At 47.7% G+C, this 27,595-nt stretch overlaps 1 protein-coding gene across 1 annotated transcript; it reads left to right on the top strand.

The window, feature by feature from the left end:
- The first annotated feature begins 506 nt into the window (after positions 1-506).
- Cdhr1 (cadherin related family member 1) lies at positions 507-22,796 on the top strand. Its single transcript, XM_027940010.3, has 17 exons — positions 507-623; positions 1,257-1,352; positions 2,314-2,459; positions 3,860-3,910; positions 5,024-5,113; positions 6,438-6,524; positions 7,808-7,924; positions 9,002-9,145; positions 10,846-10,924; positions 12,509-12,609; positions 14,757-14,960; positions 15,824-15,976; positions 17,375-17,539; positions 17,980-18,047; positions 18,609-18,837; positions 19,488-19,745; positions 20,533-22,796. Exons 1-17 carry the CDS (start codon positions 569-571, stop codon positions 21,061-21,063), a joined length of 2,574 nt encoding a protein of 857 aa, XP_027795811.1. The 5' UTR covers positions 507-568; the 3' UTR covers positions 21,064-22,796.
- Positions 22,797-27,595: the final 4,799 nt, after the last annotated feature.

Raw genomic sequence — 27,595 nt, 5'->3', positions numbered from 1 at the left:
TCCCTGCCCACTGTTTTGTCTTCAAGAATGCTCAAGAAGTCCTGAATTCCCTGAAACTCACAGAAGAAGTTCATGAAAAAGGAAAACTGGGGTGGAGCCCTAGCCCTACCAGGACTTGGGGACCCAGGGAAGCCCCAATTTTCCAACAGCCTTTTCAGGGCAACCAGGGGGAAAGACACTCCTTTCCCTCCATAATGCCCTGTCTCTGCACTTCGAGGCCCCTGGCTCCTGAGCGCCAGGCTTGAGCAAAGGGGGCGTGGTGGGAGGGAGGACAGTCCTGTCAGCCCTCCTGCCGGCACCTAGGAGCAGGTCCCTCAGCTCCGTTCCCACTAATTGGTCTCATTAGGAGGTGGGCAGGAGTGCTCTAGCTGCACAGATCCGAGCCCTGTCATCCGCTTAGCGCCCTCGCACCACCCGGCACTCCCGCCCCGTGCCCCCTCCCGCCGCTGCCGCCGCAGCCGCAGCCACCCCCATTGTCGTCTCTGCTCTCCTCGCGGATCCAGGGCATGCTTGATGCTCCTGCTCCCGGCCTCGGCGGCGGTGAAGCTCACTACCCACCCGCGGAGACATGAGGCGCGGGCCGCGGGCCGTCCTGGCGCTGGGGCTGCTGCCCTTCTGCCTGGGTGAGTGGCTGCTGGGCCCCTCCGGCCGCCGTGGGTGACGGGGAGAATGGGGGACGGCGCGACTTGGGTGGACTCAGGGACATCGTCCACTTCCAGAGTGAGACTCGGGCTGCGGGACGGGGGCGGGAGAAGTCCTTCCAGCTGTCTGGCCCGGCCAGATCTTGGGCGCTCCTGGGGCGCTTCTCCAGAGGGGTGGACCCAGATCCCCACGGTGTGGGGCTAAACCCTTGCTGCTCTCCCTTCCTCGGACGCAGGGTGGGAGATTGACTAACTACTTCGATGGCTTGGAGGGACAAGGGAAGGTATCCTGCCTCGCAGTATGACCTTGTCGGGGCACTGCCCCTCTCTGAGCAAGAGTTTTCAGTCCTCCCTTTGATGGGGGTGGGATTGGGCGCCACCTCGCTCCTAAACGCCCGGATAACGTTGTGTCTTGGAGAAGCTGGAGCGCAGTCGGAGCCCATTGGAGTTGCGGGGGTAGGGGTGCACTGTCCGCGGCGCCCAGCGGGGATCCTCCGTGCAGCAGAAGTTGGAGAGACAGAGCGCTCTTCTTCGCACTAGTGGGGTCTGACCAATGCCACGCTGGTGCGAAGCTCTCCCGGGGTGTCTGGGGGATCTTTCCTTTCTTCTTTCTAGTCCAGGCCAACTTTGCCCCCCATTTCTTTGACAACGGAGTGGGCAGCACCAATGGAAACATGGCCCTATTCAGCCTCCCAGAGGACACCCCCGTGGGTAAGTAGTCCTAGCTTCAGCCCACCCCCACCCCCACCCCAGGTCTCCCAGAGAGCACGCTGCATTCCCCTGGATGCAGAGACGCAACCATGACTCCTCTGAGCCTACAGGGTGCCTAGCTCAAGGCTGCGCATGCCCCTGGGGGATTCCTTGTTTGTCCTCCAAGTTCCCCAGGGCAATGTCAGGAAAAGAGGTCACCGCTGCCATGGCGACCTAAGCCGGGACAGTCCAGGAGACCGGGGAGAGAGCCTGAAGACAGGGTAGGCCCCTGGGGGCAGTCAGTGGTCTGCAACTTGGCGATAAGGCACTGCTCCTTAGGGGCTTTGTGACCTTGAACAAATATATTTACTTCCCTGAGCTTCAGCTCTCTAGACTTTAAAAAGAGCCACCAAGTTCCAACCAGCTGAAATATAAAGAGATAGCGAGGAGTAAGAAGAAAGGGTCGCAGCCCCTCTTCCTTACTCTATCAGCGTTGGTATTCCTAAAGAAAAGGAGGAGCAAGTTAAGCAGCACCTACCTTCAGAAATCCCTGAAGTCTTCCAGGTGACTTCCTGCCTTCAGTACTGCTCCCTTGTCTCCTTGCTTCCCCCACCCCAGGGATAACCCTCCCCCTCCTCCCAAGTCTTGGCTGCAGAGAGAGAAGTCATTTTAGACAGAGGGAAATAGTCACTATAGTCAACTAGGCACAGCAGACCTGAACCTCCTCCATAATCTGTTTTACAGATTACAGTCAGCAAAGTGGCTGATAATAACATCTGACAGTTGTGAAGAATAAAAATAAAAAGTGGGAAGAAGCCAGGAGGGGTGAGGCCAGTCAGGAGCTCCCAGTTCAGGGCAGCACCTTAGATGCTGAATTGAACATTCACTCTATAAACATTTGCATCCTTGGTTCTGAGCAGCTGCCACTTTCAGGATAAATTGGGTCCCAGGTTCTAGGTTTCCCCCACTGTGCTCCTTCCAGGTACCCATGTGTACACACTGAATGGGACAGACCCAGAGGGAGACCGGGTCTCCTATCACATCAGCTTTGACCCGAGCACCAGAAGCGTCTTTTCTGTTGACCCCAATTTTGGAAACATCACTCTGGTTGAAGAGCTGGACAGAGAGGTATGGGAATGTGTGAGAAGCCCTTCAGGGCTGCTCCTGCTAGAGCATGCCAGTATGTGTCAGATCCTCTCTGCAGACAGGGGACCAAAGGGGTTAGGGATGGTGATGCTGAGGCTGCCCAAGAACAGCAGCTCTGCCTCTGGGCTGCTTTCCATTACAGAGGAGACTGTGCTCTCAAGGAGGTGGGGGTGGGGGGTGGGGGGATGGCACACACCTGTAATCCCAGCACCTCAGGAGGCTGAGGCAGGAGGGTTTCAAGTTCAAAGCCAGCCTCAGCAACTTTTCAAAATAAAAAATAAAAAGCTCTGGGGATCTGGCTCAATGGTTAAGCACCCCTGAGTTTCATTCCTGGTACCAAGAAAAAAGAAAAGAAAGAAAGAAAAAGAAAGGTGAAATGTATGCACTTTGAGGTTTCTGAAAGAAATTTCCTGCAGTGGTCTTTCCTGCAGTGGTCTTTGAAGCCAGTCCTTAGACAGATCCTATAAGCCATAGGGATGCTCAGCAGATCAGGACTGGAAAGAGTAGTTGAGAGAATGTCTGAGTTTGGAAAACCTCCTCCCTTCTGCAAACATCTGAACCTGCCAATGACAAGGCAGGGGATTCCTTTCCCTTTAAAGACCCAACACCAGGCAAGGTGTAGTGGCACACACCTGGAATCCCAGTGATTCAGAACAGAAGCATTATAAATTCAAAGCCAGCCTTTTTTTTTTTTTTTTTTAAGGGCTGGAGATGTAGCTCAGTGATAGAGTGCCCCTTGTTTCAATCCTCAGGACCATAAATAAATAAATAACCCCACAGCAGGCTGGTCAGCCTAGTTGGCCACATAACTAGACCTCAGCTGTGGGGCTGCTGCCAGTTCTGCTTCAATGACAGAATCCACTAGCCTCAGGCAGAATAGAGAAAGGGAAAGAGGACTCAGTGACTACTGTGGAAACAGCACTCCTGGCACCCACAGGGATCTGGTGACCTTATAGACGTCACACAATGTCCTGGGGAGCTCTTGAGACAACATGGGCATAGACCACTGCAGATGTCTGGGATATGGAGAGGTGCAGAGAGATAAGGGAGAGGTAAAGGAAAAGAAAAGAAAGGATGTCCTCTTCTTCCAGCTAACCAGAATTGGCCTCTCCTCCCACTCGAGCAGGAGAGCATTTTCTGTTGGGGCCCCATCAGTTGCTCTGGGTCTATGAGAACCCCTGATACATAAATCCCCCAAATCTCAAGCCTGGCAAGAGGCAGCTTTCAGCCACACTGGGTGCACTGCCACCACCAGGCCCTGCTCCAGGGCTTCCTCAACATGCCCAGGCCTCCTCTGATGGTCCAAGAAAAGCTCCGCTAGCCCCAGCATCCCCAAGGCATGTCAGATTCCCAGACACTCACTCAGTTCCTGTGCTTCACAGAGGGAGGATGAGATTGAAGTCATCATCAGCATTTCTGACGGCCTGAACCTGGTGAGTGCGCTCCTGAGCTGCCCTAGCAACATGTAGTGTTTGGGCCTGAGAAGGGCATGGTTCCTCCCCTAGCCCACTTGAGGGTTCCTGTAAATCCAATCCAGGGTCCAACAAGACCTGCCCAAACTGCCCAGAGCAGAGAGCTGAGTGAGGTGTGGAAGAGAGAAGCAAGGTGGAGAGAACAGAGAGCAAGTTATCTCCACTGACCTTCTATGGGTCTAATCCACATTCCATAGCAACTCCTCAACCCTGTGCCCCCATCTGCTCCACTTGCTGGAGCTGAACTAAACACTGACCACCCAGGAGTTCTTCTCACCTGCCTCACACCCACTGGCCCCCCCAGCCACCCCAATCCACACCCAAAGTGCCACCAGAGACATCGCTGTGAAATGTAGATCTGAACACCCCTCTCCCAACCTTTGCTTTGCAACTCTAAAAGCAAGTGCCAACAGCTGGCTCCCACCACCCTCAGGATGAAATCCAAGCTTCACTCAGACATGCGGGACCTCCCATCAGGCACCATCTGCCTTGCTCAGCTTCTCTCTCTCATCCATGACTTAGCATCTCCTCTATTCTCTGAACTCACTATCTCAGTCCTCTTTGCCCTTGCACACATGGCCCCTTCTTCCCAACCCACCACCCAATTCTACCTCTTTCCCCTGGCCAATCTGCTACAGGGATTAATATTCACTCCTCTGAGAAACCTCCCTACTATCCACCACCACAGCCCCAGCTAGCTGCGGCTTCCCAGGGCCTCTAGATGCAGCACACACAGTCCGAAGGGATGCATTTACACAGGTCATGGTGCACCTGGTGCCCTTGAGGGGTTCCATGCAGGGGAGAATATGCTGTTCTTTACCCCATATCCAAGCCACCATGGCCACTGCAAAATAATGTACCTTCAGACTGTCTGCTGTCTCCAGAGTGGAACACAGTGCTTGGCATTAATAAGATTTGTTGCATTAAATAAATAAAAGAAGAAAGGAAGGGAGAGAAGGAGAGAGAAAGAAGAGATGGGTAGGAACATATACTTGGGGGTATTAGAGGCCACCATCCTTTTAACCCCCAGAAATTCTCACTGCCCTGACTCCTGATCACTCTGCCCTTTCTTAGGTGGCAGAAAAAGTTGTGATCCTAGTGACAGATGCCAATGACGAGGCACCCAGGTTCATCCAAGAGCCTTATGTCGTCCTGGTTCCTGAGGTAAGAGGAGCCACTGGACAGGGAAGAGACCCCTCCTCAGGCCCACAGCCTGCCTGCTAGAGTTGCTGTTTGCTCTGGCCCAGGGAACCAGGGCCTGGAGTGCAGAGCACCTGTCCTTCCCTTCACTTGCTGCCCTCTGGAGAGCCCACGCCTCTGGGTCCTCCCCTACCTCTGCCTCCCTGCCCTCCCACATTAGGTTTTATTCCAAAAGAATGTCTACTTACCGTTTTCCATTATAATTAATGCATGTTAATTGTAGAAATGTGTAACTTATAGAAAAGTAGGAGGGAATAGTTTTGAAAATCACGCTCAACCCCTCCAACCTGAGAACATGTTACATTTTAGTGTATTTTCTTTTAATTTTTGTGTGATGATAGGGTTTTTTTTTTTCATTTTTTGTTGGACATAATTGTGAACATAGTAAACAAATGCTATCAATATCTTATTTTTCACTTTATTTATGCCCTAGAAATTTTCCTCATTCATTGAAAAGTTATCATTTTGAAAGCTTCCACCAAGTGAACAATCCATCTTCATTAACTCATTTCTTTATGCTTGGATATTAAAAATTTATATTTTTGATATTATAAGAAATATAAACCTCTGAGCATACAGGATTTCTTTTCTTTAATTAAGATTATTTCCTTAAGGGGCTGTGGGTATATTTCAGTGTTAGAGTGCTTGCCTAGCATGCTCAAGGCCCTGGGTTCCATTCCCAGCCACAGAAAGAGAGAAGGCAGGAAGGAAGGGAGAGAGGAAGGAGGGAGGAGGAGAGAAAAGTTATTTTCTTAAGATAGAACCCCAAGGTTTGAAGTTACTGGGTCAAAAGCATAAATACCTGTATCCAAAGTGCTTTTCCAGGTCACCTGTTCACTTCCTGCCCTACAACATAGAGAAGAGTTTGTCTCCCTGACCCTTGTCAACACCAAAAATTCTCAAAGTTTAAAATGTTTGCTAAGTCAGCAAGAGAAACCAATTTCATTCTTGTTCTGAAGTCTGTGTGTGGGGTCCCTGGTGATCCTAAGTATGTCCATGTTTGTAAACCGTGTCCTCATTTGCAGATTGCAGTTTCATATATAAAACCCTCATCTACTTGGTCCTTCCGGTTTCTCATCGGGCACCCCAGTCTCTTGCCATGTCTTTCTCTCCCCCGTTCCTCCTCATCTTTCCTGCGTTCAGTTCTACATGTCTCCTCCGTCTCTGTCCTTCCCCCATTGGAGGCTTACATATGTCATTGTTACCTCTTCAGCCTCTCAGTCCCCTGACCTCACCACTTCCCTATGCCTCTGGCCCCTGACCCTTCCCTGTGGCTGTGGCCCCTCAGGACACACCTGCTGGAAGCAGCATCTTCAAGGTCCATGCAGTGGACAAGGACACTGGCTCTGGAGGGAGTGTCACCTACTTCCTGCAGGTATGGTGGGATGCATAGGATGCACCCAGGGTTTTGGGCTGGAGGGGACACTTGGACATCCTCCCTTCAATCACCAGTAACCTTAGACCAGTGCCCTCTACTGTTCCCAAAGAGCATCCACAGGACTGAGACAGACAGGTCGGGACCTGAGAGGGATAGCAGGCTTCTTCCTGACTCCCCCATCCTAACTTCTTCTAAGTTGGCCTGTTCCCTCCCACTCCTATGAAGACCTGTGACCCTTAGTCCTCGACTTCCCCAGAATCCTCCCCGGGATAAGCCTCGGACACTTTGCACCCACACAGGGTAGAAGAAACCTATCTGGGACTACAATGGTCCATAGAAAAACGGGCAGAGGGAACAACTCTCAGAATAAGAGCTACTATGCTACTGACCCACACCCTTGTCCATCGGTGCTGCCATGACAAAGGCAGGGACCCCTCCCCTGTAACCCCCACCCCTATCTGTTCTCCTAAAAGCCAACTGCCTCTCTGACATGGCTGCTGTTTCCATGCCATTTCCTCTTCTCTGCATCTGGTCACCCACCCTGACAATTTTCAGTGTACAGCTTGGTACAGGTTCTGAAGAAACATACCTTCGACTCCACATGGAATTGGAGAGATCCCCCACTTACCACTATGTACTTTCAACACGTTACCTGAATTTTCTAGCTCAGTTCCCTCACATGTAAAATGGGAAAGATAAAAACATATCTTCACTGAACAACTGTGAGGATTAAATGTACACAAAACTCCAATCACAGCACCTGGCACTTAACACCTAACCCTGTGGCCTCCTGAGCACCCCCACCAGAGGTTAGTGCTCCTGCTGGCCTCCTGCAGACTGCTCATCATCCCTTGCTGCTCCCAGCAGGAGCTGCCCTGGACAGGCACAGCCCTTACACGTGGTTTGAAGGTCCCCAAGGCTCCCTCCTTCACCATGATACTGAAACTCCAATGCCCTCTCAGAGTACCATCCGCACGTTTCTACCTGCTGGTAACTTCAGGCCAAGGATGAACCCCATGTTTTCCAGCTGAGCAGAAAGAAAAGCTAAGGCCCTGCTTGGAGAGAACATTCTGGTCTTGACGAAAACTGTGGGAGAGAAAGTCCTAAGCACAGTCTATGAGGGTATCCTGGGGGCCAAGAGGGCTGTGCGCCCTCAAGTTGGAACCTCAGCCCCCAAATCAGAGTTCTTTTGACAAGGGCCCATGAGAACCCTTCAGAGTGAACATTCCTGGGCAGCCTGGGGTCCTCCCTCAGGTCCAGTGCCTCCCTGATTCTTACAGAACCTGCACTCCACCACATTTGCCCTGGATCACCACAGCGGAGTGCTGCGCTTGCAGGCCAGAGCCACTCTGGACTATGAGAAGTCCCAGACTCATCTTGTCACTGTGATTGCCAAGGTAACAGAGAGTGAGAAACAGAGGAGCATCTAGTCTGTCCTAAACTTTCCTGGAACACAGTGAGGTTGTGCAGCAGGAGGGCAGTTTGCAGAGCAGGAGGCATAACGGGAATTAAGGAGGGAGGAGAGGCAGCTACTTAAAATCTTTTGTCAGGACTTATTCTCTGGGGAGCCTGGTGCCTATGGCATGGAGAGGCCATATGCCCTTCCAGGGGAGAGGATATGACCCTTCAAGACTGATGGCCAGGATCAGCTAGGTAGGACCAAGTGATCCCCTCACACCCTTCACAACCTGGCCTCTGGGACCTTCCATTGGTCTGGCCAGGCTTGCTCACCCCACTCCTCCTCTTCATGTGAGCAGTTCCTCTCTCTGAGCCTCTGTTTCCTCATCTGCCTGCTCCAGAAGTTTAACTAAGTTCTTCACATTTCTGAAGTGCATGGTGTGGGAGCCAGGAATCAGCAGGGCTCAACCAAGCCTCTTCCCCACTAAGAGCAAAAGCTATTCCACTAGGCCTAGAAGTTTCTTTTGCAGGAAGCCCTTTACAGGTTACATATTGGCTAGAGGTCATCCCACTACAGCCTCCATCAGGAGTTCCAAGTAGGGCCCACCTACTGGTTCCTCTGTGGGGGCTCAACTCACTGCACACTTCTGTTAGGCTTGCTGAGGATAAGGAAACAAATCCCATGTGCCCCCATGGCACCCAACTCAGGCTGGACCTGTCATCGCTACTCAGGTGTTCCAGGCTTGGTTTTGGGCTGGGAATGGGAATTTAGCCCTGACCTCCTCCTCCTCTGGCACTTGCTCACATGAGGTCCTGGAAAAAGAACCACTCCTGTATCCAGAGGACCCTAGTGCATCCCAGACCCTGGTTGAAAACCTTCGTGCATCATCTCATTTAATTTCCCCAACGTCCTTGTGAGAGAAGTAACTGCATTGACACAGGAGCAAACAGAAGCTCAGAGAGGGCAGATGGCCCCGCAGCCAGTAGATGGTAGGTGCCAGACTCCTATGGAGTCTATCCCACTCCTGAGCCCAGCTTGTCTTCATTCTCCTTCTGTGGTCCTGGTTTTTCCCCAGGATGGCGGGGGCAAGCTTCGAGGGGCCGACATTGTGTTTTCAGCCACCACCACTGTCACAGTCAACGTGGAGGACATTCAGGACATGCCTCCTGTCTTCGTGGGCACACCCTACTATGGCTACGTGTATGAAGACACCCTGCCGGTGGGTGGCTATGCCCCTCAGCCAGTGTCCCCTCCAGATGTTTCCTTCCCTGTCCCCTTGTGATTTCTTGGGGCCCCATGCTGAGGATGCTGGACTCACCCTGCTCCCTGGGAACACCCCCTTCATACAGAGGCTGGCTCTGGACTAGGCTCAGCCCATGAACCAGGAGGAGGAAGCCCATACCAGTGTGGAGCATGCTTCTGGGCGCTGAGGCTATGCCAGGCAGTCCTATATTCATGCAAGTTTACGCCAGCCTGGCTGCAAATGTCAGCCCCTGGAAAGGTCAGAGAGAGAGGATGGCGAGTGGCCAACAGTCTTGTTTGAAGTGGGGCCTTTTTTATACCTTTGGAGGGTGAGGTTTCCTTTGTGCCTCCACAGCCCCAAGCGTATAGCCTAGGGACCCTCCAACCAGCATTTCTTCCATCATCTGCTGTGTGAATCACGGTGACCCTTGTGAGGCATCCAACCCAGGTCCAGCTGGAAGGCCAATCTCTACGTCCTTCGCACGTAGTCAAATCTCTGCCCCTGGTGCTTCAGCTATTGTTCTTGTGTTCTGGTCTGTGGGTGAATCCCCAGTGGTCAGTTTCTCCAGGCTGGCTTGTGAGACTCAACCTCCCTGCCACACCAGGAACCTTACTATCCTTTGAGTACCCCACTCCATCTTACTACATCATTTGATGCCCCTCCTCCTCAGTTCAACTCCCGCACTGCCGCACATTTGGTGTAAGATGTGGGCATCTCCCCTCTGCTCCCACAGCATGCCTGGCACACCCCACTTGAGCTCATCCATTCTTGGAATACATCCATGTATTTAAAGTGCCTCCCAGCTGTACTATGGGCTCCCTGAAGGCAGAGCAGTCCAGAGCCAGACCTCAATTGGCCACAGTGGATGCAACAACTCTGTGCAATTATTTTGCCTTCTCAACTTTCACTATCCCCTTTCCCTGATTGTTCCCAACTCCATGAAACAAAGAAACTGAGAACATAGAGCTGGAGACAAGCACAGAGAACGGGAGGGAAAAATACTGGCTGCCCTTAGTGCAGGCTGCAAGATGGGTTGGGAGAGCCCCAGACCCACATGCTGAAGAGCTAAGGGCAGAGAGAGGTGTTGAGGATCAAGGCTTGGGGTTGGCTATGGAGGGAAGGCAGCAGCTGAACCCAGTTCAGATGTAGCCCTGAGTAGTCAGGCAAGAGGGTAGGTCCCAAGTAAGGTACTTAGAAAGGGGCAAGGTCAAACTGGACTTTTTCCTCTCAGTAACTCATCTCCAGGGGCCATAGGATAAAGTACAAAGTGTGAGATGTTGCATCTAAGGTGATCTTGGGATCCACCCCTCTCACCTCTCCCTCATGCACCTCTAGAGTAGAGTGAGGGCAAAAGATGGAGGGGGCAGCAGGGTGAGGCTGAGTGTGGCCTATGGGACTGGAGTCAGTCTGGAGGCCTGAGGGTCTCTGGGCAGCCCATGCTATAACCTTGTGGGCCAGGAAAAAGGGAGGCTCAGATTGTCCCTCCATCCCTGGGAGGTCAGTGAGTGCTGGAAGCCCCCTGCAGAGTAGGGCAGCATCACAGTTCAGGGCTACCCAGAGGCCTGGTTCTTTTCCTGTGTGGGGGTGGCACTTCCCTTCTGTGATGGGGAAGTTTCTAGGGAGGGGGAACCCCCAGTGTCACCATTAGCCTCAAGCAACTGCTTCTGTTCCCCCAGGGCTCAGAGGTGCTGACAGTGGTGGCCATGGATGGAGATCGGGGCAAACCCAACCACATTGTCTACAGCCTCGTGAACGGTGAGCCTAGTCTAGCTTTGGAGCTACAGCTCTGACTCTTTGGGTGACCACAGAAAAGTTCCTCCACCTCTCTGGGTTCTGGTTCCCTTACCTATTGAGGTCTGAGGGTCTCTAGGCAGCCCATGCTATAATCTTGTGGGCCAGGACAAAATGTGGTAGAGAAGGCCAACTGGGCCCTTCAGGAGGTGACAAATGTGCTGCAGTCTAGCAACAGTGGGAACAGTACTGGGGTCCTGAGAGCCACACAGTCCCCACTGATTCTCATTCCCTTCACCCTGAACACACATTTGTGAATGGCGATAAGTGGCAACTTTTCTTTTTTGTGTGTGTGTGGTGGGAGGTGCTGGGGTTCGGAACCCAGGGGCACTTTACCATTGAGTCACATCCCCAGACCTTTTCATTTTTAATTTAATCTTATTTTGTTTTTGTTTTGTTTTGTTCTGTTTTTTGAGACAGGTTCTCACTAAGTTGCTTAGAGTCTCGCTAAATTGCTGAGGTTGGCTTCAAACTTGTAATCCTCCTGCCTCAGGGTCACTGGGATTATAGGCATGTGCCACTGCACCTGGAGGGTGGCAACATTTCTTATACTCTTGGAATTTCTGTACTTTTTTTTCTCATTCTTTTAAATATTTGACTAGCGCATATAGTTGAATTGAATAAATAAGCACAGTGATGATATGGTATGACCCTAGTACTAGCCCTAATATGGATGAGGAAACGGAGGCTCAGAGCAGCTAAACTGGCACCCAAGTCCCGACCTCTGGATTTAAACCCAGGTCTTTTAACTCTGCAGTGTGCTCTTTCCACACCTGGGCAGCAGCTGAACAGGCTGCAGTGTTCCTGAGGTGGTCTCTGCAGCCCACAGGAGGCCAGGTCATCACGCCTGGAGTCTGATTCCAGATGTGCACATGTCTTTACACTCTCACCCAGAGACTACCACCTCCCACACCCTGTCCTAGGACACATCTGATACACACTTGCCTTCCAGCACCTCACACCTGCATGAACATGTCCACCATCCCAGACAGGCTCCTTTCCCCAGATGCACAGACATTGGGCACCTTCCTGCCCCACCACCACTGCAGCCTTTTCCCAGTCACAAGGCACAGCCCAGCCTCTGTTCTTGCTTCTCCCTCTGCGGTTCCCCACCATCTCCTTGTTCTTTCCTCGTTCTCTCTCCACACCCTCAGTTTCTTCCCCTCTTTCCTTCTCTCTCCTCTTCCTTACCTCCCTCTGTCTTTATCTCCTTTTTGTTCCCTTTCTCTGTCTCACTCACACACACACATACACACACACACACACACACACACACACACAGTATCATGCATAGGAGAAGGGATACAGTATGGAACCTGAGAGCCAGACAGAAGTGAGTTCAAGCCCTGGTCTGCACTTGCTGTGTAAGCTTAGATAAGTTAACTTGGCCCCTATGAGACTCAGTTTCCTCATTGTCAAGACACAGATGAAAACAGTTTTGCAGTCTACAAGGAAACCTCCATTAGCTAATGCTTGAGAAGCGAGTGGCGTGACTCCCCTACACCCCCCTGTGGCCCTGTGCTGAACTGCAGGGGACTTCTCTGACAGGTAGTGATGGAGCCTTTGAAATTAATGAGACATCTGGAGCCATTTCGGTCATGCAGAGCCCTGCCCAGCTCCGGAAGGAAGTGTATGAGCTGCATGTACAGGTAACCCCCTCTAGCTTTGCCAGTCCTGCCCACTCTCCAGCCCTGGAGGGCTACCAAGGCAATGAGACCCAGGCCCTCCTTGATCCCTGGGGCTCAGTCTGAGAAGGGAGCTAGATGTTGCTACCTTGGGCACCTACACCAGATTTTAGCTCGTGTGTGTGTGTGTGTGTGTGTGTGTGTACACGCATGCACACACAGCAGGAATTATGAAAAAATAGGAAGAAATAGGACTGAAGCAGCAATGCCTCCAGCACCAGTAAGACCCAGCAGGTGGAGACTGGTGGAGGAAACCATGGTGGATGAGGGTAAGTGAAGATATTACAAGCCACAAAATCCCTGGAAGCCCAGGCTGGGGACAATAGCACATGATATAGTAAGGAATCAAGAAGGAGTCAAATGAGATTGGAGCAGAGTTCATAGGCAGCATGCAGAAGAAGGAAAGTAGGAATCCCAGCTTGGGAACCAGAGCATCAGGGGTCTGAATGTGAGGTATGGGTTTTCTCTAAAGCAGGGCATGTGACTTGTGCAGCCACACAGAAACTGTGTTTAGGAGGGTCCCACACTAAAGTTAATTCTCTGCTGTTTACTATCTTCAAAGTTCCAATAACTTATGATGTTTTATTGGATCTTCCCCAAAACAATGAAGAGCCATTGAAAAGTTTTGACAGTCTCATGTTGGAAAGCTCATTGTGGCTACTTGGTAACTAGTTGGGTTCCAAAATTTGGAATGTGGGATCCTCTCTTAGGATGGGAATTCAGAGTGTGTGTCTGTGTATGAAAGGGGTAATCCCAGGACTCTGGTTGTTATGAACACTCGGGGGATCCTGGCTCCAGTGCTAGCCAAGCATTTGAGAACTCAATTAGGATCTGAAGAGAACTGAACAGGACACAGAAACACCATTCAAGGAGTCAGCAGAAGATGACCTGTAGAGGTAAAGGGAGGTGGGATGGCAGAAAGGGACAAATTGCAAAATACAAAGTGGTCAGATGAAACCTAGATGCTACCATCAGGAGCATGGGAGAGGCTACATGTTAATTAGGAAGGAAATGATGAGTCTGGGTGCCTGGAGGACATTCAAGGTGAAACATCCATACCTGGGCATGCAGGTTTGGAACTCAGAGGAGAGAGTGTCCATATTCACTGTGAAAGGCACAGGAAGGAATGAGAGCACAAAGGATGGCTGTGGGAAGAGAGGAGCAGTTGGCTAAGTCTACATCACAGGAGCATCAAGGGAGGTACAGGTGAAGGAAACCCAGGAGGGATCAGAGAGGTTGAGGAGAACTTGCCAAGAGCAGAATCACATTTTCCAAGGGAATGGAGCCCTTGGGAAGGTGCAAAGGTGATAGCGTGGAGTGCAGCACGGAAGGCAGTGTGAAGTATCTAAATGTGGGACAGGTGAGAAACGAGTGGGAGTAGGAAATGGAAACAGAAGGCACAGGTGTCTGAGAAGGGAAAGGGTTAGGAGAGCAGCCAGGCTGTGAAGGAGTCATTTTAGGAGAGTGACCTTGTAGTACCAGAGCATCCTGATAGAAAAGGGAAAGGAGGCCCTGGAAGATATTTGCTCAGATATTTGCCACATTATTAATGAGATACTATGGACCCTCAGCCCTGGTTTTTCAGCCTTTATTAGTTATCCAATGCTTCATGACAAATTACCCCAAACCCAGAGGCATAAAACAACATACATCCATACTCTCAGTTGGTGTAGGTCAGGGGTCCAGGTTCTGTTTGACTAGGTCCTGGGTTACAAGGTCACTTTCATGGCTATAGTCAGATTGTCAACCAAGACTGGGGTCTCATCTGGAGGCTGGAATGTAGAAGGATTGTCTTCCTAGCTCACATGGTTATTGACACTACTTAGTTCCTTGATGACTCTTAGCTAGGGGCCACCCATTGTCTCATGGGCCTCTCTCCAACATAGCTGCCTCCTTCATCAAAGCCATCAAGGGAGATTCTGCTAGTAAGAGAAGTTACAATCTCATGTAATCTAACCATGAAGTGATAGCCCATCATCTTTGCCATATGCTGTCAGTCAGAAACAAATTGCTAGGTCAGACTACACTTAAAGAAAGGGGATTATACAGGACCATTGGGGCCAACAAGAGTCTATCTGCCACAAAGCCGTAGCCACCTCTCCCCACCCCAGGTGACAGAGATCAGCTCTGCAGGAAGCCCAGCTGCCCAGGCCATCGTCCCTGTCACCATCAGGATTGTGGACCTCAACAACCATCCACCAACATTCTATGGAGAGAGTGGGCCTCAGAACAAGTTTGAGCTGTCCATGTATGAACATCCGCCCCAGGGGGAGATCCTGCGGGGCCTCAAGATCACCGTCAATGACTCTGACCAGGTGCGTGGTCTTGCCCTCAAAGCTAACTGGCTCTGTGTCAACTGTCACTGCCTATGTAGCAGGGGCCAGGCAGATCAGAAAGTGAATGAAACCAAAGGTTATAATCAAGAGGGAGCAGAGGGACAATGCCAATCAAAGATTATCTTCTCAGCATAAAGGAATTCAGAATCAACTAAAAATGAAAAGCCACAGAGAAAAAGAAAATTACGTCATTTGCAAGAAAATGGATGGAACTGTAGAACATCATGTTAAGTGAAATAATCCAGGCTCAGAACATCAAGTGTCATATGTTTTCTCTCATATGTAGACGCTAGAGAGAAAAGGGGCAGGAGGAGAGAGATCTCATAAAAGTAGAAGGGAGATCTGTAGAAGAGAGGATGTGGATCAGGGGGAGGGAGGAGGAAAGGGCAAGGAGAGGGCAAAGGAGAGGACACTGAGGAATGAATTTGATCAAATTATGTTGAGATAAAACAAAAAAATATGCTGTGTACATGTACAACTATGCCACAGTGAATCTCACTATTATATATAGTTATAATGTACCAATAATAATTTTTTAAAAAAGCAAAAGCCAGTCAAACAAAACTCCCTGCATCTGACCCTCCAAACAAGTGTTTGCAAATATGTCCTTCCACCCCTATGATCAGCACAGAAACTGGGTCTTATGTGTTTGTACCTTGCTTAATCCTTATAACCTGCTAAATCTTTCTGATCCTTGATCAATGCACCTTTAGAAAGAAAGATGACTCACCTTTCAGGGATAAGGGCATTTCCCTATGCTGAGGGCACTTAGCACCTGTATAGGATGTGTTTCTGTTCTCATTTATCTTCCCTGTTTCCTCTTTCCATGCTCCATTGCCCAGGGAGCCAATGCCAAATTCAACCTGCGGCTGGTGGGACCCAGAGGCCTCTTCCGAGTGGTCCCACAGACGGTCCTAAATGAAGCCCAAGTCACCATTATTGTGGAGAATTCAGACGCCATTGACTTTGAAAGCTCTCAGGTGTTAACCTTTAAGGTAGGTGATGTTTTGCACTGTCTTAAATGGGGAGTGTAATGGGGTGCTCACCCCATTATTGATTTATCCTGAGGGGACTCCTATCACCCCTGTCCTTCCTGGTCCTACTCTTTTTCTCCCTGGCCCTCTGCTCCTCCTGCTGACATGGGGAGAAGGTGCTAGGTCTGGTTGGGGGAGAAGAGTGGCGCACAGACAGCCTCCTACAGACTGCTCATGGCCTCAGCTTCACTGAGCTCCCAGCTCCTAAACCACAACTAGGCCCAGGAATGCAAGGGATGGAGAGTCAGAGAAAACTACCACTAAGATTTGGCCTGTTAGTAGAAAGAGAGAAACCGTTTGATTATCAAGATGTTTTCCCATGTGTCTTTGACATCTGTCATTTATTCTGATAACCACCTTAGCTGAAGAGGGAAAAAATACTTTTTTAATGTCACTTAAAATTAAGTAAAATTATAAATGTATACAAATAATCAATATTACATATTAACTTGTTATATGTTAGTAAAAATCAACAATAAATACTACATTGATATTATTTAAGTCATCATTGCACTTATACACACATATATACCTGAAGCCCAACATCATGTTTAAAAATGAAATATTAAAAGAATTCTATGAACTCTGGAACAAAACATGAATGCCTGCCATCACCACTATTATTTAGCATGATTTTTGGAATAACATTGTTCCCAAAGAAAGAAAAGAAATAAAAGTCATAAATATTAGAAAGAAGAAGCCAAAATTCACATTATTTGTAAGGGATATAATTGTTTCTTTAGAAAATCTAAGAGAAGTAGTTTAAAAACCACTGGAAAAATAGCAGAATAGCTGACATGTTCGATTACAAGTTGATACCCCCAATCAAACAGAGAATATATAATAGAATAAAAGACTTCTAGAAATTACCATAACAAGAAATGTGTAGTATTTAAATGATGAAAAATGCAAAAATTTCATAAAGGGATACAAAAAAGGCAAGATATGTAAAGATGTACCTTGTTTTAAAAATGCAAGTTCTCCTTAGGTTGATATAGAATTCACTATCTCCCCAATTAACTCTGACTTAGAATTTCCTTTGAGAGGAGGTAAGAAAACTTATCCTGGTTTTTATTTGGAGAAATAATAGTCAGAAAATTTGGAATTAAAAAGGAATATATATATATGCAGATCAGTAGAACAAAAAAAAACTGGCTCAAATATAAACAGGAGCTGTCTGTGAGGGAGGAATGAGGAGAGATCTTACAGATGGTGGCAGGAATAACCTCTTGGAAGCGGAGAGTAAGAACAGAGACAAGGCAAGGGGTGCTGGACCAGTTCTGGGGAGCAGGTGGTGGGAGGGCCCTGTGCAGGTGACTGTCCATCCAGACAAGTCCTCAGTTTTCCCTCCTTCTCCAGCTCCTGGCCATTGAAGTGAATACTCCAGAGAAGTTCAGTTCCACGGCAGATATTGTGATCCAGCTCCTGGACACCAATGATAATGTCCCCAAGTTCACTTCTCACTACTATGTTGCCAGGATCCCTGAGAATGCCCCAGGGGGCTCCAACGTGGTGGTTGTCACAGTAAGTTGGGGACTGGCCCCAGGACTTGGGGTGGGGTAAGGGGCCTTGTAAGTGAGACAAATTCAGGTTCCAGTTTAAATCACAAAGTCCACAGTCATTAGCTGTGACTTTGAGCTGCTTGCCCTCTCTAGCCTGTGTTCCTTCACTGGTCTGTGTTGAGGACATATGCACAGGCCATGGGACCCATCCCGTTCCCTTCCTCATATATAAAGGAGGAATAAATGACTTGAAGATCTGAACCTTTTTGTTCCTCCAACACTTGAGAACTCCCTGGAAGAAAACTAGAGACCTAAGGCAGTCTCCCGTCTCTTGGTGAGTTCCTCTTCAGCTGAGCAAACTCCAGGCCTCCTTGCATTGCCATTGAAAGCAACCCTTGCTTAGGGAGCTGTCAACATGTCCTGACCACAAGACAGGTGCCACTGGAGTTTTCTCTCTTCCAGGCTGTGGATCCAGACACAGGACCCTGGGGCAAAGTCAAATACTCCATCTCTGGTACTGGGGCCGACCTGTAAGTAGATCCAGAACACAGACATAGCCTCAAGCAAGGGATTTATTTGGCGGTGGGAGGAGGTATTTTTGCTGAAGGCAGGAAGAACCTGGAAGCCATGGGAGCCTGGGTTGCGGGACAGTGAGCATTCCAGAGTGCAAGGTGGGTGGTGATGAATAGTGGGAAATAGTACAGAGCCCAAGTCAGAGATTTCTGGGGACTTAATAAGCAAGGTGCTTAGGAGAAAAGAAGGTCATGGTCACTGCTAGAGCTAAGGCAGGAGGCTTTCTGAGCTAGGCAAGCAGTACTGGGCTTGGGGAGGGAGCAGGGTGTTGGAGGAGAGCTATAATTCCTGGTTGTTAAGCTCCTCCTCTCCCATTAGACTGCAAGGATGGAACCTGAGCAGGCAGGATTTCTGGGAGAAGCTTCATAATGCCTCACTGCTGCTTCCTGGAGGCAGCTCATCTGCTTATCATTGCATGCATGGATGTGTGTACATGAGTGGGTGCGTGTGCCAAACACACATATGTATACACATCCATGCATGTGCATACCTGTGCCTGTTCTTTCTATGCCTGCCAGGTTCCTGATACACCCGTCCACTGGGCTTATCTACACCCAGCCCTGGGCGAGCCTGGATGCTGAAGCCACTGCTAGATACAACTTTTATGTGAAGGCTGAAGACATGGAGGGCAGGTACAGCCTGGCTGAAGTATTCATCACTCTACTGGACGTCAATGACCACTATCCCCAATTTGGAAAAAGCATCCAGGAGAAGACGATGGTCCTGGGGTCCCCAGTGAAAATTGAGGTGAGTTTTGAGGCAGCTGAGCTCCCCTAAAAGTCTGGTTCTAGCAGCTGAGAGAGACACTGGAACATAACAATTTAGTTTAAAATAAAAGGTAATGGATTCCTACTAGGGGCAATGGACTTTAAGGTGTTTTACGTAACCTCATTTCCACCTTATCCCAGAAAAATCTTCTGAGAAAGAAGACATTACAAATGGAAAACAGGAAGCTCTAATGGGTTAAGTGTTTATCTTCTCTGAGTTCATATAGCTGGTCTGCCTGCCTTCAGAGCAGTGCTCTGTCTACTGGGCTTCACTGTCTTCCCAATGGCGAAAAAGTATGAGCTCTGAAACCCAATGGAATTGACCTTGGATCCCAATTCCCCTCCTTCCATTTCTACCTTTGGGCAAGTCACTTAGTATCCAAGCTTTCAGTTTTTCATCTATAGTATAGATTCACCAATACCTACTTCCTAGACTTGTTCTGGCAATGGAACCATACAGGACCTAGCATAGCCCCTCACTCACGGCAGTGCAGACCTTCTATTTTTTTCCCAGCTTAATCCATCTCAATTAAAATCAACCATTTCCAAGCTCCATATTACATCTGGTTTATCCAGCATAGAAAGGTATCTTCCCCAGGCCTGGCTTTATCCGTCCCTCTCTGTGCACAGGCCATAGATCAGGATGCAGAGGAACCCAACAACCTGGTGGACTATTCCATCACCCATGCGGAGCCAGCCAATGTGTTTGAAATTGATGCACACACAGGAGAGATCAGGCTCAAGAATTCCATCCGCTCCCTCGATGCTCTGCACAACATCACACCTGGAGGGGACTGCACATGGTCTTTACAAGTGCAGGCCAAGGACCGAGGCTCCCCATCCTTCAGCACCACAGCCTTACTCAAGATTGACATCACAGACACTGAGGTGGGTACAAAGCACAGTAAGGAAAAAGTAGCAGTAGTCAATGGACCTTAAGGTATTTTACATAACCCAGGCCTCTATGACACAAAGGCAGAGGGAGAGAGATCATCTCCTGGCTTCCTCCAAAAGATGCTCATTGCTATCAAAGGCTCCCTAAGACATCAAACCAATAGCCTTGGGAATCGGACTGAAATTCTAGTTTCAATACCTATAAATAGTGGAACTTCAGGCTTTCCTAGGATTCTGTTACCTTTCCCTATAAAATGGAAATAATGATGCCTCTTCACACGAGTGTTGAAAAGTAAAAGTGAAATAATTATGTGTAGTTGTCTGGCAGAGAATCGTCGCTTTAGGGATTTTTGATACATTTATGTTAGTGAATTCCCCTGTAATCACAGACAAACAATATCCTATGCTTCAAGGACAGCGTCCAGCAAAACAGATGTTTTGAATCTAAAAGAGGTTGTTGGCATCATGTTCTGCCTGAGTGATTGTCCTAGAGAACGATTTGCATTATGTTCTCTCTCCCTATGTAGTTTTTCTGTAAAGAAGCCCATAGCACATATTAGATTCTCAAATTCTCTTAAAATAAATCAGGCTTGGCCTGGGAGTGTAACTCAGTGGTAGAGTTCTTGCTGAGAAAGCATAAGGCCCTGGTTCTATCCCCAGCATGGGGCTGTTGGGGGGGGTGCTGACTCATCCCATCAGGCTTAAGGAAGTGCATGCCCCCACTCTGTCCTCCAGGGACCAGTGGGAACAGTTCAATGTAGGCAACGGCTTTCTCTTCCAGACACTGTCCCGAAGCCCCATGGCTGCCTTCCTGATACAAACCAAGGACAATCCCATGAAGGCCGTGGGTGTGCTGGCCGGTATCATGGCCATTGTTGTGGCCATAACCGTCCTCATCTCCACTGCCACTTTCTGGCGTAACAAGAAGTCCAACAAGGTCCAGCCGGTGCGACGTGTATTCCGCAAGCGTTTCAGACCTGCACCCCGCACTGCCCGCACTGAGTGGCTCAAGTTCAGGAAGGACAAGTCTGCCACCAAGTTCATGCTAAAAGAGGATCCTACCAATGAGAACTGCAATAACAGCACTGGAAGCCCATTGCCCCCCATAGCTCCAGCTCTCCCTCCACCCCCCAGAATGGTACCCAACACAGTCACCTGCTGTACGGTGCCTACAGTCTCTGGATCCCTCACCCCAGAGAGATCCCAACAGTCACCTCAGTCTGAGGCCTTGGGAAGCTCCACCCAGTTGACTCTGGTCTCTGAGCTCAAGCAAAAGTTTGAGAAGAAAAGTACAAACAAGGCTTACTTCTAGAGAATACCCTGTAGCTCCTTTTTCCCTTCCAACCCAACATAGCCACCCTGCTGATCTCAATGTGCTCCCCTTCCTCTGTTTCTGAAGGTCATCCCTGTTTTGTACCCCATACACAAGTCTCTGGATAGGGCCTTGGGCAAGCAATTTCTCAGGATGCATTTAGCAAATATGTCCCCGTGCCCCCAATCCTTGACAAAGCCATGATGCTCCCCATTCTTCAGAGGCCAGGAGTTGACAAGGAGCTAGCTCTATGCATCTTCTACTCACCAACCCCAGACTTCACAGTTGCTTGGGTCCTGCTGGAATCTCATCATAGGGCCTTGGCTGTATGTGATAAGCCAACAAGAATCTGGATCCTGAAGCCCATAGCTAAGAGCTTGAGCAGGAAAAGGAGATCTAGTCCTGGCTGAGGCTGGAGGTCAGCAAACTTTACATTCCATAGGAGAGGAAATGCAGGCAAGCAGGGGGAGAAGAGACACTGAAAACTCATCCTGGCTGCAGGGCTCTGCCTGAAGCCACTGAAACACTGAAGCATGGCACCCGGGTGAGATTGTAGACCACTGTTGTGCTCATGTGGGACAAGGGACCTACAGGTATAAGATGGTTTTACCAAGAGTGAAGGCAGAAATGCCTGTCCAGGACTGCCCTGGTCCTAGAAGCTGGAGCCACACTGGGAGCTCTAAAAGTACCCAAAAGAAGGTTGGGACTCCTCTCTGAGAAGCTGCCCCACCAGTCCTCTTCCAAAAGACAGTGTAGGGTGGTAGATAGATATCCGGGCTGAGATCTAAGGGATCTTCTGCTTTTATTCAACTTAGGGAAGCTGTTTTAACTCTCTGATTATCTTCTTCCTCATCAGTAAAACGAAGAACCTCAGCCCCAAGGTTGTGATGAAGCCTTCAACCAAGTGCAAAGTGGCACAAATGCAAAGTTTTTTTTATGCAGGCCAGTTCTCTGAGTACAGTTCTTCTAGAAAATATCAGAATCTCTCAGATACACTGGTGGTGTTGTGCTGGCTACCACTGGTCCCCAGAAGCCAGAACCAGATGACGGCTTTCTGTTTCTGTTCTCCCCTCACCCATTCCACTCTCAGGGAGCACCAAAGCTGGGCAGCAATGTCTAGTTCGAGTCTCCATTTTGCCAAGATAAGGGAAATGAGTTCCCAAGAAAGGCATGATTTGTCCGATGTTGCATAGTGGGTTAGTAGCTGGGATCTGGTCTAAAAGCATTTTCCTGTAGCCTAGGCATACATTGTTAATATGTGACAATGTTCCCAAGAGAGAAACCCTACAAACCTGCTATGGTTAATATACAGAGGTTCTTCCCTGCTTTAAGGAACCTGCCATAAGAAAATCTAGATTTATACACAGATATAAAAATAGAATTGTTCTTTACATTTTGCTCCACTTGCACAGAAGCCCTCTAGAATATGTCGTGATTTTATGAGAAGAGATTTTATGCTTGTGTGATGTCTGAATCTGTGTTTTGAGGTATAACTCAGATGTGCCAGTGTACAGAGTTCTTGCCAGGGTGTCTTCAGTTCCTAACCCAAACAGTATTAATGAGGGGCAGGCTCTCGCATGTCAGGAGCCCAGACTGGACAGGTCTTTCCAGACTTTTCAGGAGAGGGCTGGGTTGGATCATGTCTGCTCATTGCAGGGAATACAGCATCCTTACAACATGCATGCGGTCAACCTCTTTTGTAAATGGTAAATAAAAGTCTAATAACTCTACAACAATATGACCTCCTGCCCCTGCTTACTTTTGTGTTCATGGACTTGTGGAGACCAGTCTTCCTGACTCACAGCCAAGCTCAGCCTGCCTCCTGGCTCCTTCAGTGGGTATAGCCAACCTGACCCCCAACTGAGGGAGGCTTCAAATTTTTGTCCAAATTGCCTGCATGAACCTCAAACAGCAGCACCTTTGCAGACTTGTCTACCTGACCCCCTCATCCAGGACTTGGATTGGGCTTTTTCCCTAAGTAAGACACACTCAGGCAGGGTTACTTGGGAAAGAAGGAGATCTGGGGCTAGAAGTAACTACCCCAGTACAGTCCAGCAAGGGCAGGAATTGGGATGTTTGGCATGGGCGGGAAAGCAGTTAATCTCTGGAATGATGGTTGCTAAGACCTCTGAACTGGGAGCTCAGGATAGCAGATGGGTTCTGGAAGGGAGTCGGGCTCCAAGACAAGCCCAGAAACTTGAACCAAAGTAGAGTCGATTTTGGAACTGGCCATGGAAGGAGAAAGGGCCAAGTAGCCAGCATGAGCCACATTGGGACAAAGAAGGAGGGGACAGCTTAACTGAAGAGACCAGTGAATATAGTCAGCACTAGGGTAGACCCTGCCACTGGGGTAGAGCTAACCAAGTCCCACCGACTTAGGGAACAGCAGGGTGAGGGGCTCCTTGCTCAGTCACATCAAGAAAGGCCCAGATCTACAAGCTGGTACAATGCTAGGTCTGTAGGGAAAGAGCTGAGAGGGCAGGTACAGCATCTGGGGAGGGCCTTCCACTCTTGGACTATAAGAATGGAGCATTAGCTCCATGGACAATCAATAGACACTAACTGAAGAAATCTGTAGTTATTTTTCCTTCCCTGTGGCTGAGCTCAGCCTTTCTCGTTATATGAAAAATAAAGTGCTTTTACAGTTTGACAGCCCTTGGTCTGAATTCAGATTCTGCCACTTAAATGTGATATTGCTGTGACAATGACAAGAACTAATATATTCAAAGGACCTGGCACCAGCTTTGTAGCTACTGTCATAGCTCAGAAGACAGTTGCTATTTTTAGTTGTAGAAGAGAATATTTAAGGATAGCTCACTGTGGCCCACCTAGGAGGGCACATTTCCTGGGGGAGAGGGCTTCTCCAAGCAGACCTTCCTGAGAGTGTTTCTACCCAATAATAGGCCTGGAATCCTTCCCTATGTACTGGGAGGAGAGAAGACAGAAGATGGAAGTAGAAGAGAGCTGGGCCTCTGTAAGCTGCAACTTGCAGCTCTGTCCCAGTGCAGAACCCAGCTGGAAAAGTGTGGCAAACCTTCTGCCCCTGTTTCTCCAAGGACATCAGGGATTCTGTATCTCTTTGATAACAGAATATTTTCTCTTTCTTTCTCTCTCTCTTCCTTCCTTCCTTCCTTCCTTCCTTTCTTTCTTTCTTTCTTTCTTTCTTTCTTTCTTTCTTTCTTTTTTCTCTCTCTCTTTCTTTATTCCTCTTTCTTTCTTTCTTTTTTCTCTCTCTCTTTCTTTATTCCTCTTTCTTTCTTTCTTTTTTCTCTCTCTCTTTCTTTCTTCCTCTTTCTTTCTTTCTACTTTCTTTCTTTTTTCTCTCTCTTTCTTTCTTTCCTTCTTTCTTTAAAAAGATGGGGCCTAGCTATGTTGACCAAGCTGCTCTTGAACTCATGTGTTCAAGGATTCCTGAACAGCTGAGACTATAGATCCATGACATCACACACAACACAACAGAGGCTTCAAAGAATCCAGAGTGCTGGCTACTAATAGGCAGCAACACTTCTCTGACAGTCTTCAGGGTTTCTAGATGAGGATGGGTTAACAGGGATAATGAAGATGATGTTGCATGAGGACCACGGCAGGCAGATTGGCATGTGGACACAAAGAGGTTCTTTTAGGAGACAGAGGTGTTCTGAAGGGTCTGGATTCCAGAATGAGGTGGTTGTGGCATGAGCCACCATAATATGATTAATAAAGTGGATTAGCAACAGTTTGATGTGACAAGAAATCATGCCAGTGCACTTCTTTTGCTAAATGAGGTCCTGTCACTTATCCAGTACTCAGTAATTCACTCAATCATTCCTGTGGAAACACATGTTCTTAGTCTTATCATCTATGCTGGGCCCTAATCTAGGTGTAAGGTGGACAGGTTCTAAATAGACAGAAGAAAAGAGGAAAAGAACAAAATTCCTTCTGCAAGTTGCTGATAGCAGAACCCTGGGACTAGAGATAGCTCTATTCTAAAAACCAGTAGCCCTACTTATAAATGCCTCCTGTCTTAAAATTACATGATCTAAACTCTAAATGCATAATCTCCCCCCAAGAGCATGACAAATGGATCTAAAACTATAACATCCTTCAAACATGAATCGTACAGAAAAGGTGAGGGATATTAGCATAGGTATCATGACGTTACATGTATGGATACTCCTTGACCTATGGAGTTTTATCCAAATAAATCCATGTTAAGTTGAAATCATTGTAAGCCAAAAATGCATTTAACACACCTAATTTACTGAACATCGTAGCTTTGCATCACTGTACAGTAGAGTATCAGTGGTTGTTCCCTTCTGATCACCAAATGGGCTGAGAGCTGTGTCTTGCTGTAACATCTCCATGCTGTATATTGCTAATCCAGAAAAAGATAAAAACTCCCGACTGAAGTTTGATTTTTTACTGAATGCATATCAGTTTTGCATCATTGCTAAGTAGAAAAATCCTAAATTGAACCATTTGGGACTGTCAATAATGTGAATCTTTAGGATTCTTTTTTTTTTTTTTTTTGGTACTGGGATTAAACCTAGAGGTTTAACTACTGAGCCACATTCCCAGCCCTTTTTATTTTTTTATTTTGAGACAGAGTCTCACTAAGTTGCTTAGGACCTTGCTAAGTTGCTGAGGCTGGCTTTGAATTTGCGACCCTCCTGCCTCAGCCTGCTGAGCTGCTGGGATTACAGGTGTGTACCCCACACCCAATTCACTCTAGAACTTTTTAAGAGGCTCCCCACAGATCTTCAAAAGGATGGTATTCCCAGAAATCCACTCTAGACCAGATTCCTCTTCCCTAAATGTCCATATTCACAGGAGCAGCTGAACACAGCTTCTGACCAACATGCTTCCGACCCACTTCCAGGTTTACTCCTCTTCCATGCCCCTTCCTTCCTCCTGCCCACCCTGTTCCATGCCCACCTCCAAGCCCCCTTTGGCAGAGGAAAATCAGAGCGTCCATTCTCGCCTTCATGGTTGCACCAAGCTATTTCACGATGGCTGAATCCTCGGTCCTGTGGAAGGAAATACTCAGAGGCCAATACAAATACAAGTTCCTGCCTCACTTCAGCCACTTACCTTTGAAATATACCTCAGGAGTCTCAGGAAATAGAAGGGAGACCATAGAAGGGAGACCAATAGTGTAGAGGAAGGGAATGAGGGGGCATGACAAACTACTGAGAAACAAAATCTATCAAAGTATAATATGTCCATGTATGAATATACTCCAATGAATCTCATTGATATATGTGTGTGTATATATATGTATATATATAAAATTATAATGCACTAATTGAAATAATAATAATAATAGTAGTAGGGATATCAGTAGAGTAGAGCAAGTGGATCTGGGACGGAAGAAAGGAGGGAAAGGAAAGGTGCTGGAGAATGAGATTGATCAAATTATGTTATGCACATGTACAAATATGGCATAATGAATCTCACTATTACACATAGTTATAATGCACTAAATTATAATTTTTTTGGAAACAGAATTTTAATTTATATATACTCAGAGAAAAGAAAAAGTCCTATAAAAATTACCATATGAAATTTATTATAAAGAAATTCTCTATTATATATATGTGTTATTGTGCACATGTACATATCTAAGTGTATATGCATTTTTTAAAAAATATACATTCTAAGGAGCAATAATAGTGTTGTCTTGTGTTTTTTTAGAACTTAATTTGTTAGAGAACAAACTAAAATATTTACATATAAGTAGGTGGGAAGCTTGTATTTACTTTAAAATATTTTAAAATCCCCGAAAAAATAAAATAAAAAAAGGTTGAGGGTAAGGACCAGATGAAATAAGACCAGAAAATTTTAAAACTTGTTGAAGCTGACAGATGGGAAGGAATGAGATTCTCTCTACTTTTGATGTGACTGTAAATTCCCATTAAAAATTGTTTTTTCTTCTAGTGTCTAAAAGAATAAGTGAGAAGGACCTGAAGGAATGATGAACAATTGATCTGAATATGAGTGTTGTCTTTGTTTTAAATTTATTTCAAGCTGGGCACAGTGGTGCACACCTGTAATCCCAGGTACTTAGGAGTTTGAGGCAGGAAGATCGCAAGTTCAAGGTCAGTCTGAGCAACTTAGTGAGATCTTGTATAAAATACAAAGTAAAAAAGGACTGGTTATATAGTTCCACAGCCTAACATATATAAGGCTGTGGGTACAATCTTCAGCACCACAAAAAAAAATGTTTTAAATTATTTCAACCAACACTGATTATCAGAAAATTCTGATATTGGGTGAACCCAGTGGCCAATGTAAAGAGAGTCAGCCTCATAAATCATTGAACTTTCCAGGTTTAAGTTTCTTTCCCTATAAAAGGGGATAACTACCTACTTTTACAGAATAATATATGCAAAATGTTACATGTAAATATTACATGTAAACATGGCCTTAGCTCCATGAAGATAAAGACTGTGTCCTGGTTTTCACTGTTGAACCCAATCTGTCAAGTTCCGTTCCTGGAACACTGTAGGTGCTCAACAATACTTGAATAAATGGATGAGGCTCAGTTGAGCTG

This window comes from Marmota flaviventris, chromosome 4 (assembly GCF_047511675.1).
Source record: "Marmota flaviventris isolate mMarFla1 chromosome 4, mMarFla1.hap1, whole genome shotgun sequence".
NCBI classification, from domain to species: Eukaryota; Metazoa; Chordata; class Mammalia; order Rodentia; family Sciuridae; genus Marmota; species Marmota flaviventris.
This window is presented reverse-complemented; position numbering and strand designations above follow the sequence as displayed.

Coding starts and splice junctions, on each gene's coding strand:
- Cdhr1 (XM_027940010.3), top strand. CDS start 569: ATGAGGCGCGGGCCGCGGGCCGTCCTGGCGCTGGGGCTGCTGCCCTTC. Junction 14,961..15,823: donor CCGTCAATGACTCTGACCAG/GTGCGTGGTCTT, acceptor TCCATTGCCCAG/GGAGCCAATGCCAAATTCAA. Junction 18,048..18,608: donor TCTGGTACTGGGGCCGACCT/GTAAGTAGATCC, acceptor TATGCCTGCCAG/GTTCCTGATACACCCGTCCA.